Raw genomic sequence first — 14,140 nt, forward strand, 5'->3', positions numbered from 1 at the left:
CAGACATGTTCCGATCTCGTCGAGCTGAGTCGCATGGTATATGACACTCGGCCCTCCGGGCCTCGGATCGATAGTCGGTTTTTCAAGTGATATCTATACCCTTCTTTGTAAGAAGGATAAAAAGGCATTAGTTTACGGTTCCTACACGTCACCAAGATTCCTAAAATACTCATCATGTGGTGTATTTGACAATATCCCAGTTTTATTTAAACGGAAGCCGTTATCTTGGATATCAAAATGGCGCCAGGCATGGATTTCTGGTCGTCACCCCGATTCCAAAAATACCCCTAGATAAGGGGTATTTGACAAAATTTCCAATTTTTTCTCTACCTGGAAGCCGCCATCTTTAATTTTAAAATGGCCGCAGACATCGATTTTAGGTCCTTACACGTCAATCCGACTCTAAAAATACAAATATTGTGAGGTATTTGAGAGAATTTACAAGTTTTTCTCTTGCCGTAAGCAGCCATCTTGAATTTCAAAACGCCAGACATCGATGTTCGGTCCCTACACGTCATCAAGACTCCAAAAATACCCATAATGTGGATAATTTGGCAGTAGTTCCCAGCTTTTCTCCAACCAAAAGCTGGCATATGGAATTCAAAATGGTATCAGACATGGGTTTCCAGTCCTTACACTTCACTAAGATTCCAAAAATACACACATTGAGAGGAAGTTGACTTAATTTTCAAGTTTTTCTCCAGCCGGAATCCGCCATGTTTAATTTCACAATGGCCGCAGACATCGATTTCCGGCCCTTACACGTAACCCCAACTCCAAAAATACCCATATGGTGCGATATTTGAGAAAATTTCTAAGTTTTTCTCTAACCGGAAGCAACCATCTTGAATTCAAAATGGCTTTAGACATCGATTTCCGGTCCCTACACATCATTCCGATTCCAAGAATACCCATATTGTGGGTAATTTGGTAGTATTTCCAAGTTTTTCTCTAACCGGAAGCCGCCATCTTATATTTCAAAAAGGCGTCAGACATGGTTTTTTGGTCCCTAAACGTCACCAAGATTTCAAAAATACCCAATATTGTGGGTAATTTTGCAGTATTGCCCAGTTTTTCTCTAACCGGAAGCCGCCATATTGGATTTCAAAAAAGCGTTAGACATATGGGGGTACACTTTGTGAAAACCGAAAATGGAGCTTGTAACAAATTAAGAAAGATTTTGAACGTTAATAACTCAGTTGCCCCTGGTCCAATTTCAATAATTTTATCACCAATCGATCAGAAATATGACTACGCATCGATAACAATGCTTCCGAATGTTGATTTTCAACAAGAAACTATTGAAAAACCGGTATCCAGCATTGTCCAAAAGCGTCGAATTAACTAGCAAATCCACCAATTACCTACATGCATATGCTGCTTCCCCAGCACAGTCGTCAGAGAGTAGTAAGTAGACGAAATAAGTCGAAGTGGCATTCGCCTCCGATCCTCGGGCGCGTGTGAATAGGTAGGATGGAATTGCGTAATATTTTGCACACTCATCGCCATATTCAGAACCAAACGCAAATTCTTCAAGATAATTCCCATCCGTCGTCTGGCTCGCCGTGGCGGTGTCTGACGTATCTCCGGTCTGATCTACGAGGTGTGCTGAAGGTGTTCCTGAAAAATGAGATCCGTGATGCTGTCACCTACACTAAACACGCCAAGCGTAAGCGGCCATGGATGTCATCTACGTTTTGAAGTGACAGAGACTGTTTGGTTTCGGAAGTTAAATCATCACCAACTTTGGCAACAAAACGGCATTTTTCAGGGCCACCAAGCTTATTACAGTAAATAGTAGGAATAGAATTCATCTGCCTGTTTGTCCATATTCAGAACCATCTCATTCGCCTGCTTGCGGTTACCAACAGTGACGCGCAGTTTGTCTGGCCTCACCTTCAAAATGTCGGTCACTGACAAGAAACGTTTAAATAGATCTTTTGACGTACGACTACGTCTTTGATTTCTATATGGGGGTACACTTTGTGAAAACCGAAAATGGAACATGTAACAAATTAAGAAAGATTTTGAACGTTAATAACTCAGCTGCCACTGGTCCAATTTCAATAATTTTATCACCAATCGATTAGAAATATGGCTCATTTTCGCTTCGGACGGCGTGGTGAGTAGCAATAGCAGCAGTAGGAAGGTGGTGGCTAATCCACTCCTTCACACACAACAAGCAACAATTGACTGGTCGTGGCAAAGGAGGAAAAGGTCTGGTAAAGGAGGCGCCAAGCGTCAAAGTTCTTCGAGATAACCGCCATCGGTCGTCTGGCTCTCCGTGGTGGTGTCAAACGTATCTCCGGCCTGATCTACGAGGTGTGCTGAAGGTGTTCCTGGAAAATGAGGTCCGTGATGCTGTCACATATACTAAACACGCCAAGCGTAAGTGGCCATGGATGTCCTCTTCAATAAAACGGCCCTTTTCAGGGCCATCAAGCTTACATCAGTTAAGAGTTGGAATAGAATTTATCTGTGCTTATTTGTCCATATTTAGAACCACAAGCCCCCAACGACCATACAAAATGCTCTCCAGAGTTGTAATCTTGTAACCAAACTTGGAAGCAGGGGTGCAAGTGATTTTGATTGATTCTCTTAGTAAACTTTCTCTTTGAAAATGATTACTACAAATTTGGTACGCCTACAATTCAAAAACGGAAAGAGTTGAGATAATAGATAATTGATCAATTAAAAGAACAGAATGCTCTTCACATTTATTCCGTCCACTAGCGGTCCTAACGGCGCCGGTGGTGTAGTGGTAGGCGTGATTACCTCTCACCCCAGCAGGCCTGGGTTCAATCCCAGTCGGCGCCGCCGGGATGTTCTGAGGCATAACATCTCTGATCTCGCCTTCCTTCGGATGGGAAGTTGATGGGTCGATAGGTAGGGTCCAGGTGTGGGAGCTGCCTTCCTGGCTGGCACGTCGGTAGCATTGGTGCTCAGCACGGAAAACAAGATCGACGGAAAAAAACAAACCAAAGGAAAAAAAAACTAGCGGTCCTACGTCAAGCTTCCGTTCGTGCCCCTAGGCACAGACCCTTCTACTTTTTTCAAGGGAAAATATTGTTTGTCGTTATTGTCAATAGTTTAGTCATTGTTGTGGCTGATTTTCCATATTTTGGTTTCATTTAATGATATTTAATTGAAAACACTACTTGGTCACAATTTTGATCGTTGTGGACAACGATATTTAAAAAAAAATAAATTAAAAAATTAAGAGTGTTTTAAGGCTGAGAATGCCGAAAGCAATTTCCCTTAAGTCCCAGTCATCACCATCGTTAAAATTTTCGCTTTCAAAAACGGCAAAAATATAAAATTAATAAATAGTAAATACCGATAAATACCGATTTTTTAATACCTTCGATACCGATAAGCTTTAAAACAATCTGGCAACGCTGACTCATACAGACTTTTGGAAAAATCATCTGGCATCATCGACGAAGATAGTAATACAATATTTTTCATCACTGACTTTCCTCTCTCTAAGTTGATGCAAAACAGGCCTGGTCAACACTGTAGCATGTGATTTTCACATGTCACCAAATCATGCATGTTCTCGTTCTTCAAAATTAAATTCAATATCCAAAGGTTCAATGAACAATTACATCTGCACGTTGGAATTGTTCGTTGCCCTGCAAAAGTCTTTCGTTGCAATTTATCACGCGAAAACAAAAGTATCAACTTACAGTGTCAATACTCGCAGGCTGTTTCCAACTAGCATGGAGTGTCACAATGCTGACTAAGTGCTCTCTCACCATAACTCTTTCTCTCAATTAATTTGGACCTCTCTATCAGGTAATAATCGGTGATTGGTTAATTAAGTAAATGATGGCTTCAAGTATCTCAGGTAAATGGAAGTTAGAATAAGTCAGTAGAAGTCAATAAAAACACATTCGTTAATCAACCTACTAAGCGTGAAGTTCGTCGTCCGAAAGCCATACGTGGAAAGTACTACAACACATTCCTACCCAATCCATTCTTGATTGCCTAGTTTGAGTTTACCAGTTTTTACACATTCAGGATGAATGCTAGTCCCAAGCATCGTCTATTGGTTATCTGTGTAATTACAGCTGATCTGGCAATACCGGAGTAGCATCCGCGGGCAGTCAATCGTGCTCTCACGCTCTCATGTTATCCGGAACTGTATACTCAATCTCTACTATAAAACGCTGGAAGAACCTCCAAATTGGTTAACGTCATCGATCAAACAGGCAAAACACATCGTTCTGTTAATTCCATAATGGTACTTTATTTTCGATTCCACGATTACAAGAGTCACGCTACAGCTAACTTAAGATACACATTCGCATTTTGTAGTGTTATTTTGATTTATAATCTAAGGAAAAAAAAAACCTAAAACAATACAACGCACAAACAGGAGATAAAGCTTACAACGCCTATATAGAGGATAAATCTTTCAGCTGTTCAAACATTCGCTTACAACACGGTTTATTACGTTTGTAAATTTCACTAAGCCAGGACAAAAACGCTGCCATTATCCATTCTACGTGGGTATGAAACTTAATCGCAACGTGATTTTTATTTCTAGTTGGGAAAGGTACACTTTTATGGTCATCAAATTAAATATTTTTAAATTTGTAATTTCCGAAGGCCATGAGAGTAGTGTCACACAAATGCCCATTCGATGCAAGTGCATGAAGATGGTGATACTGTTGTGCGTGTGTTTTGGTGTGTGGTGTGATAGGTAAGCTCTGAATAACACTCGGGGAACATTAGAAGAAGGATTGCACATGTGTCAGCCTGTTCGAAAATTTGATCATTTGTTACAACTTTTTCGGGTTGAATTATGGTCATCGCGGTGTAATAAATAATGTTAAGCTACCTATTTTTAGTGGCCCTAGAACGAAAGCAGTTGCACAGTTAGTTAGTTAGTAGTGTGATTGAGATACATCTAGTTACGCTTTGGGGTGTGTGTGTTTGTTTATCTATTGTTAAGAGTGGTGCAAGTTAGTAGTTTGTAATTTTTGTTTTAACTACATTCCTAACGGTACGCGATCTATTTTGGTTTGGTTTAGAAGCACGCTCCGGTACGTGCTTGAATCTTATATGATAATTCCATTTTAGTGGATTTGCAGCACTTAAAAGGCTGCCATTTGGTTGAAACAATATCTTGACACAATTACGGAGTACCATACTCAAGATATGGTGAGTTTGAGTTGTTCTGAGTTTGTTCCAGTATTATCATTAATTTGGTTTCATGATCTTAGCTCTCTTTCTATATCATAGTAGTTGCTTTGCTTGATTGGTAATAAATATCTTGCCCCGGAAGCATTCTTATTCATGATGACTTTGATTGGCTTTTAGGTGATCGTTGCGGTTTACCAGAAACCGGACGATTTACCACCTGGTGGGTTCTTCACGCGGATGCACGCACGATTTCCGCTCGTGTCCATTTCCTCTGCAATCGAAAAAGGAAAGAATGAAGTTAGATGAAATCAATTAAAAAGATTATGATGGAAAGTAAAAATATATACAAGAACAGTTGTTTTTATCACTTCAAGTCTTCAGCAATTGATGCTCTTTGACAGGCCTCGTATGGGTTATTCCACTCAAGTTAGTACACTATTATCAGTATTATCAAATTCATGCCTAGCGGCACCCCAAAGGGTCTGGCATAAAATTTCTGATGAGTAAAGTAGGTAGTAAAGCCGTTGGTCCCCGGTTCATGAGTTGATGGGTCGATATGTAGGGTCGAGGTGCGGGAGCTGCCTTCCTGGCGTCGCTAGCATTGGTACTCAGTACGGCAAACACAAGTCCCTGGCAAGGTGACAGATCTTCTTCTTCTTCTTCTTCTTTCCTTTATTTAACGTCGGTCTCTGTTCCGCAATCTAGTGCCAATCACCGACGGACATCGATTGCCATCAATTGACGGCAATCGAATGTGCAGGAAGGCAGCTTCCACACCTGCGTAGGATATCGCACCCATTCAACACACATACACATAGGCCGGGACCAACGGCTTTACTTCCCTTCCGAAGGAAGACGTGACCAGAGATTTTTATGCCTCAGAAAAATCCCACCGACCTCGGCTGGGATTGAACCCAGACCCATCGGGGTGTTAGAAAGCAGTCACGCTTACCACTACACCACCGGCGCCGGCAAGGTGACAGATAACCTTAGTTTCACGTATCCACTTGCAAATAGTAGATGTCGCCACACAACGTAAACAAAGGGATTGTCCTTCACCGCCGTAATGGTATTTTTCTGTGGGAAATCAACTTTTTGTTTCCCCATGTGTGGATGTCAAATAACAGGCAAGCATGTTATATGAAAAGAGCGAATTTATGATTTTCGTGGTGAAATGAAATAAATCAAAATGAATTGAAACCGATTGATGAAGGTTCATTTTCTTATATATTTTGCTCTTGAATATAATCAGCCTTCAGATTATGTTTTTGATCATAGTTGTGCGATGATGAAGGCTTTCCCTAGGCCGTATGTGTTCTTCTGATATGCAAAATTTCTGAAACTGAACTGAAAATACTCATCAATTTCCTTGAAATTCGTAGGAATTAACTTGAAATTCGTAAGAATTTACTTGAAATTCGTAGGACTTTTTTTTAAATTCATAGGAATTTCCTTGTAATTCGTAGGAATGTTCTTGAAATTCGTAGGAATTTTCATGAAACTAAAGGAATTTCCTAGAAATTTGTTGGAATTTCCATGATTTTCGTTAAAATTTCCTTGAAATTCGTTGGAGTTTCCTAGAAATTCATAGAAATGTCCTTTAAATTCGTTGGAATCTCCTTAAAAATCGATGGAATTTCCATACAATGTAATGGAATTTCTTGAAATTCGTTGGAAATTGCTTGTAATTCTTTGACATTTCTTTTAAAATTCTTATGAATTTCCTTGGAGTTCGTCGGAATTTCATTGAAACTTGATGAAACTTTGAATTTCTGGAAATTTTTAAGAATTTTCTATAAATTTTGTGGAATTTCCTCGAAATTCGGTGGAATTTTCTAGAAATTCGTATGAATTTTCTTACAATTTTTGAAATTTCCTTGAATTTGTTGCGATGTTCTTGAAATTGTTGGAATTTGGTTGGATATGTTAGAATTTCATTGAATTCATTTGGGTTTTTTTCTAAATTCGAAGGATTCATAAAAATTTTCTTAAAATTAGTCGGACTTTCGTGAAATTTTTAGGAATGTCCTTGAAATTATTTGGAATTTCCTTGAATATCGTTAAAATTTCTTTGAAATTCAATCGAAATTCCTTAAAATTTGATCGAATTTTCCTGAAATTCGTAAGAATTTGTATTAAATTTTGTGGAATACATTTGAAATTCGGTAGAATTTTCTTGAAAGTGAAAGTATGAATTTTCATGAGATTGATGTAATTTCCTTTAAATTGATGGAATTTCATTAAATTCGTTGGATTTTCGTTGGAATTTCCGAGTTTCTCAAGTTAGGATGCTCAAAAAATTTGACACTAGCGAATCAATCTTCGAAAAATCTTCTTTAATTTGTCGCATCTACTTGCATCGCTCATCATCTTTTTGCAGGAAATCTTCAGAATCATCATCAATCTTCTTTCTATCTACTCAGCGTGCGAGCAGCTAGCCACAGCAAAGCACAATCTTTTTTGCATCGTAGATAGAGTCGTCCCCCTCGGGAATTTCGTTGAATTAGTTGGAATTTTCTTTAAATTAGAAAAATTTCCATGAAATTATTGTTTTTGGAATTTCCATTAAACTGCTGGAATTTCCTTGAAATTGAAATGAATTTCCTAGAAATTCGTAAGAATGTCTTTGAAATGCATAGGAATCTCCTTGAAATTCATTGGAATTTCCTTGAATTTCGAAAGAATTTCCTTTGAAATTGTTTGAATTTTCTTGAAATTTCCTTGCAATTGTTGCCATTTCCTTGAAGTTGTGTGAATTGGGTTGAATACGTTAGAATTTCATTGAATTCATTGCAATTACCTTGAAATTCATTGGAATTTTCTTGAAATTCGTTGGAATTTTTTTGAAATTTTTGGCAGTTGTAGGTTTTTCTTGAAATTCGTAGGAATTTCTTTGAAATTTATCGGAATTTCTATAAACTTCGTTGGAATTTCCTTGAAATGAATTGGAATTGCCTTGAAACCCGTTGGAATTTTCATGAAATGCGTTGAAATTTTCTTGAAATTCGTTGAAATTTCCTAATTTATTTGAACTTCCCTCAAGTTCTTGCCCTGAAGTGCTAAGAACTTTCCGAATGCCGTATGATATTTTCTACAGATCTGTAAGCTTATCAGAGCCTTTCTCGGAGTTCAGGTAATGTGCATAGACTTTTATTTAAAACGCTGGCTTAAGGAACATGTTAACAACTTTGGAAGCATTAAGAATTCTATCCACAAAGAAGTTACAAAATTGTTTTTATACGCCTTTTTAATAGAAACTTAGCGATAGATTTAATCACTCTTGGTGAATAGTAGAACGTCAAAAACTCAACAAACATTGAATGTTGAATAAGAGCTTATTCAGGCAAACGTAAGCATCTTCAGCTAAAAAATAGCTTATTCAGCTGTTGATCAACTCAAATTGTTTGTTGGGAAGAGTGTTGTGAGTAGAAATTTGTGCCGTGAGACATAGGAAGCGAAACAATTTGACGATGACAATCATTCATTTTTGTATTACAAATCATATGATGCTGGTTCTGTACTGCTCAAATACATACGATACACCAAATAAAAAAAAGTTTCATAAACTGATTATGTATTGTACATACTACTGAGAATCAAACCGATATTAGTCGCTTGGATCACTGGAGTTTCTATGTCGTTAATACTAGTTTTGTCGTCGGACGTCGCGTGTCCGGTTTGGCGGGCGTGCGACAATAAGATGCATTTCAAACTTTTATTTGTTAATAAATCAATTTTATTTACAGTACATCATTTCCGAATTCGCCCTATTCAGATAACACTTCTGAAATTGTGAGTTTGACAGAACCACCAGCACCAAATTTTCGAGGTACAATGGCAATATACTGGAGATGTCAAGTTGCCCCCGAGTTGGGCAAACAAAAGCGATGGAAAAACAAATCAGATTCATGCATTGGTATTAGCATCGAAAGCTCTCAATTAATAACCGTGGAAGAGCATCTAGAACACTATGTTGAGAGCACGCAATAAGCTAATATGCGATTAGCAATAGCCCGAAATGCGATCACTCATCCTCAATGGGCTACCCGGGCAGCGTTGCCAGATGGTTTTCAAACTTATCGGTATTAAAGGTTTAAAAAAATCGGTATTTATCGGTATTTATCTATTAATTTTAAATTTTTGCCATTTTGCCATTCAATTTTAGGACTAAGATCAATCTTTCCAGAAAAGTTGGATGACATTTTCGGGGAATGTTGAATTAAATTCTGAAGGGGGGAGAGGTAGCTCATCGATTCTTCCGGTTCGCCTCCTAGCATCGTGCTATAAGGTACCAGGCGATATCCAGGGTGGTTGATCGATAGCTACATGACGTCATTTCGTTGGCGTCTGCAATGGGAAATTCTCATAGCAGGCGTTGATGATGGGACGTTGTCGAGTTGTTGAATAGCAACTATCGTGGTAACTCACCGATTACCTGTCGATCTGCCAAATTTGGAAAGACGTCTGCATTGAATTGTCTCATATAATAATATTCCGCCCACTATATCACAAGAAATTGCGAGTAGCTGAGTGGAATGGAGATAAGTTAAGCATTGGGTACAGGACCAAGTCTCCCCTGGGTGGTGCCAAAAGATGAGCGCAATAGAATCATCAAGTTGCCATAAGGCACGGATGAGACTATTGCATGGCTGGGTAGTCAAAGTCTTCCATTCGTTAGTCATTTCAGGTGGATAAGAACAGGTTTAGGTGGACGTTGGCCAGATTTGGATTTTTCAGATGTAATCCTGGATAGGACCCTGTCATTGAACGTCGCGTGAAAGTGGAACTTAATGAAGGCCTAAGTACTTTTTCGTAGTTTTTAGTTTTCGGATTTGAAAGATCGTCGGTTACAGTGAGCAGAAAAACGCGGTCCCAGGTCCTTCATATCAAAGAAATTTATGGTAAAATCGCTTGTGTATCGTGTATTTTGCGAAACTCGTTGTTGTCGTTGGTTCCGGGTTTGAATGGATACACAAATTTGAGCAACGATATTATGTGATATGAGGGGCTCGGTGGCCTTAGAGCAACCGTTTTTGCTTACTGAGCAGAACATCATGAGTCTAATCTCAAGCATATCCACATTCAAGATTCGTCAATCGTTTTATTTGTTAATATGACTACATGGTAATAACAGCAACTCGGTGAATAAAAAGGAGCTCGTCTGCCTAGTGGCAAACGTTTTTGCTTACTGAGCAGAAGACCGTGGGTTTAGTCCCAAGCTCCTTCGCGTTATATGATCGTTAGGACATCAATTCAGCTTATCGTTTACCAAAACGAACCCTGCTGCAAACCCAACCCTCTTATCCAACATCCCAGTGATTCCTCGTTGAAGTGCAGAGGTGTTCTCGGCTTCCATCAAAGCAAGTGTCATGTCAACACAATCCTTCCCATTCCTTTCTTGACCTGTGTTCGGGCGCGGCCGTCGCTGGTATTGCCTAATTTAAGATCACCAGTTTATACACATTGAGGATGATTGCTAGTCCCAAGTATCGTCTATTGGTTCTCTGTGCAATTACAGCTGATCTGGCAGTAACAGAGTAGCAACCGTGGGCGGTCAATCAAGCTCAAGCTCAAGCTCAATGTTGAATTAAATTCTGAAGGAAAAACATCCATAGAAAGATCCATAATAAAAATGACCATAAAAAGTGTTTACAGCACATGTCAGGTCGTGTCTTCTTGTATAAAAGTACTGGTTTATTGGGTGTCAAGGTAATACAGTAATAAATGAAATGTTCAAGGATGTATCGTTGAGGTGTTACAAGGACAACACCCCCCCATTACCGTAAAAACAAGTAATCAAATCAAAAGAACAATCATGAAACAAATTGTGCCAATCTAGCTGGTTTTCTTACTTCACGTTTTGGTCTGCTCACTTCATCTCGATCCATGTCTGCTTGAACGGATGGCTGTTCTGTTTTCAATCTCGGTCTGGTCCTGTACTGCATCCGAAGTCGATGCACCTTCCCTCTTCTTTGAACTATCCTTGTAGTTATACCGTTCAAAAACTGTTTGCTTTGATCCTGGATAATGCTGATCCTCAGTCTCCTTCCTGGGTGTTGTCGTCTTCGTAACCGGTTCTTCATTGCTGTTCGGTGTCCTGCCTGTGTTTCGGTATCCTGCATGTGGCTTCACATGAACTGCACTTCTACGATAAACACCACCATCTTCAGTTTCTACTTCGCACGACTGATCTGGAAGTTTATGTAAAACTACGGCCTTCTCCCAGCGCGAAGTTATGTCCGGTCGACGTTGAACAAAGACGTTTTCACCCACTTGCAGCTCCGGAAGATTCTTCGATGTCTTATCGTAGCTGGCCTTCGTTATTTGTCTTCTTTCATGGATCCGCTGTTTAACGTGTTTAGCTCCTTGTGATTGCAATCTGTTTGTGATCAGAGGAACCTACCGAGTTGGGACTGTTTCGATGCTGCAAGAGGCCTTGCCAAAAATCCAGTTCTTGCTTCTGACACTTTGTATAGAGCTGTTTCATTGCTTTAATGGCTGATTCTGCTTTACCGTTGCCTTGTGCGTGGTACGGAGAAGATGTTACACTCCTCATTGTCGAATTGTGGACCATTATCCGTAACCACGATTTCTGGTGATCCATGCCTTGCAAAATTCCGCTTACACACGTTAATTACATTCTTCGTCCTGGTATCGGTGATGAAGTCTACCTCCACGAAGTCGGAATAGTTGTCAGCTACTACCAAAATAGCATGTCGTTTTCCAGTCTCATTGACCTCTCCGAGATCAATATTTACACGTTGGAAGGGATATTCTGGGATTTGGTGAGTTCTCATGGGCTGTCTGGATTGGCTGGCACTGAACTCCATACACGCTTCACAATTTCGTATGTAATTCGAAATTTGATCCGTCATCCCAGGCCAGAAGAGCGATTCTCTAGCGGCACGCAAACTGTAGTCGATTCCTAGATGTGCCGTATGCAGGCTGTCCATGAACTTTTTTCGAAGTCGCTTTGGCACCAAAACTCGGTCTTCCTTAAAAATGACTCCCTGGCACGTCGTCAGCTCGTTGTGCAACGCTCGATAGCTTAGTAGCTCGTCTTCGATGTCTTCCTTCTTTTCCGGCCAACCATCAATCAATATTCTGTGCAGCTTGGAGAGTGTTTGATCCTTCTTCGTTTCTTCAGCAATTTCCTTTAATCGTTCATCTGAGAGCCTGATCAACTCCATCACGTTGACATTCGAAATATCCTTGAATGCCGCATCGACTCGGCTACTTCGGAACGATTTTATCGATTGCTGTTCTTGATAGAAGGTCTGCAATATACATTTCACTGCCTTTTTTTATACTGAACAACAACATCGTATCGCTGCAACGTCATCATCATCCTCTGCAATCGAAGAGGTGCTTTCGTAATCGGCTTCTTGAAGATTTCTTCGAGTGGGACCGTCCTGCAACGTACTGATCAAAACGCTTACATGCGAACACTATAGCCTCTCTCTCGATGGGTGGATAGTTGCTTTCTGTTTTTGTCAACGTTCTCGACCCGTATGCAATTGGACGCCCTCCTTGCATCAGAACGCATCCTACACCAGCTTTGCTCGCGTCACATTGTATTATCAGTTGTTCGTCGGGATCGTAGTAACGCAGAACAGGACTTTGTGTCACCAAACGCTTGATTTGCTGAAAAGCTTCAGCAGCCGCATCGGTCCATCCATACTCCTCGTCGTCGCGGGTCAATTTGCGGAGAGGAGCGCTGACTTCTGCTAATCTGGGCAAAAATTTCCCAAGATACGTTGTCAACCTTAAGAACGTCAACAGTTCCTTCTTGCTTTTCGGCGTCGGAATATTCAAAACGGCGGAAACTTTGTTTGGATCTGGCATCACTCCCTTGTCGGTCAGTACATGTCCGAAGAAAGTGACCGATGATAGCGCAATTTTTGCTTTCGCGCGATTCAGCTTCAATCCTCGCTCGCGGCACCTCTGCAGGACGTCTTTCAGGTTCTGATTATAATCCACCATGGCCTCTTCTACGGTATCTCCACATCCAAAGACTATAATGTCGTCCGCCAAGCACCTCACTCCTCGAATCCCAGACACCATTTGCTGTTGCGCTTTCTGATAAATCTCTGGGGCACACGAAATCCTGAACGGCATACGTTTCCATCTGTAAACTCCCATAGGTGTCCAAAACGCTGTCAGATCCGAGCTTTCCTCGTCCAGTTGCAAATGCCAAAAGCCGTTCTTGGCATCCAGTACCGTGAACACCTTTGCTTTGGTGAAGTCAGGCAGCATTTCTTCAATTGTTGGGATTTGATGATTCGCTCTCCTTATCGCTTGATTGAGTTCCGACGGGTCCAAGCAAATGCGCAGCTTCTCACCTCTCTTCACCAGTACCAGGTTCGACAACCATTCCATATGTCTACTGACCGGCTCCACGATTTGCTTCTTTTCTAATTCATTCATCTTTTTCTTCAGTTCCGGAAGGTAAATCTTCCTTCACCCTCAAATACGTCTTTGTACTTACGAATTATCTGGTGGCAATATTCGTGTAGCGATTCAATGTTGTAAATATCTTGAACTTTGATGATTCCAAGGTCAATTGCCGACTGAGCTGACAAAAGTGGTGGCCGGGTTCTATTTACCACTACGAATGCTAACTGTGTGGTACCTTGTTTCAGCTCTACATCCAGATTCACCGTGCCTTTAGGAATGATAATCTTCCAGAGTAACATCTTAGCCTTGCATTTGTAGCTTGCAGCCTGTGTTCACTGACCAAACGTTTCAAATCCTTGTAGCAAAGCACGTTCACACGGGCACCTGTGTCAACCTGGATATCGAGGTTCTTGCGTTGGGTCCCATTCAACACCTTCAGCTGCACCATTATCTTTCCGTTGCTATCCATTCCATGACTGTCCACTTTTGCAATATCGACGAATTTACAGTCTTCTTCTGTATCGGAGTCTTCCGCGTGTGATGAGCTGTCTAACATTCCTACGCCGGAACTTGCTGTCGGATTTCATACGGC

At 40.5% G+C, this 14,140-nt stretch overlaps 1 protein-coding gene across 5 annotated transcripts in view; it reads right to left on the reverse strand.

Annotated features, from left to right (window-relative positions):
• Nucleotides 1–4,227: 4,227 nt before the first annotated feature.
• CRMP (Collapsin Response Mediator Protein) overlaps nt 4,228–14,140 on the reverse strand; it is a 142,467-nt gene continuing 132,554 nt past the window's right edge. For all 5 annotated transcript variants that reach the window (XM_065239817.1, XM_065239798.1, XM_065239808.1 and 2 more), the window contains one exon: nt 4,228–5,422. In XM_065239817.1, coding sequence (XP_065095889.1) covers nt 5,343–5,422 — 80 coding nt within the window. In that variant the 3' untranslated portion in view covers nt 4,228–5,342. The remainder of the gene's footprint in view (nt 5,423–14,140) is intronic.

The sequence above is a fragment of the Ochlerotatus camptorhynchus genome, unplaced genomic scaffold (assembly GCF_037179485.1).
Source record: "Ochlerotatus camptorhynchus isolate MF236.1 unplaced genomic scaffold, CSIRO-AGI_Acam_v1.1 ptg000006l, whole genome shotgun sequence".
Lineage (NCBI taxonomy): Eukaryota > Metazoa > Arthropoda > Insecta > Diptera > Culicidae > Ochlerotatus > Ochlerotatus camptorhynchus.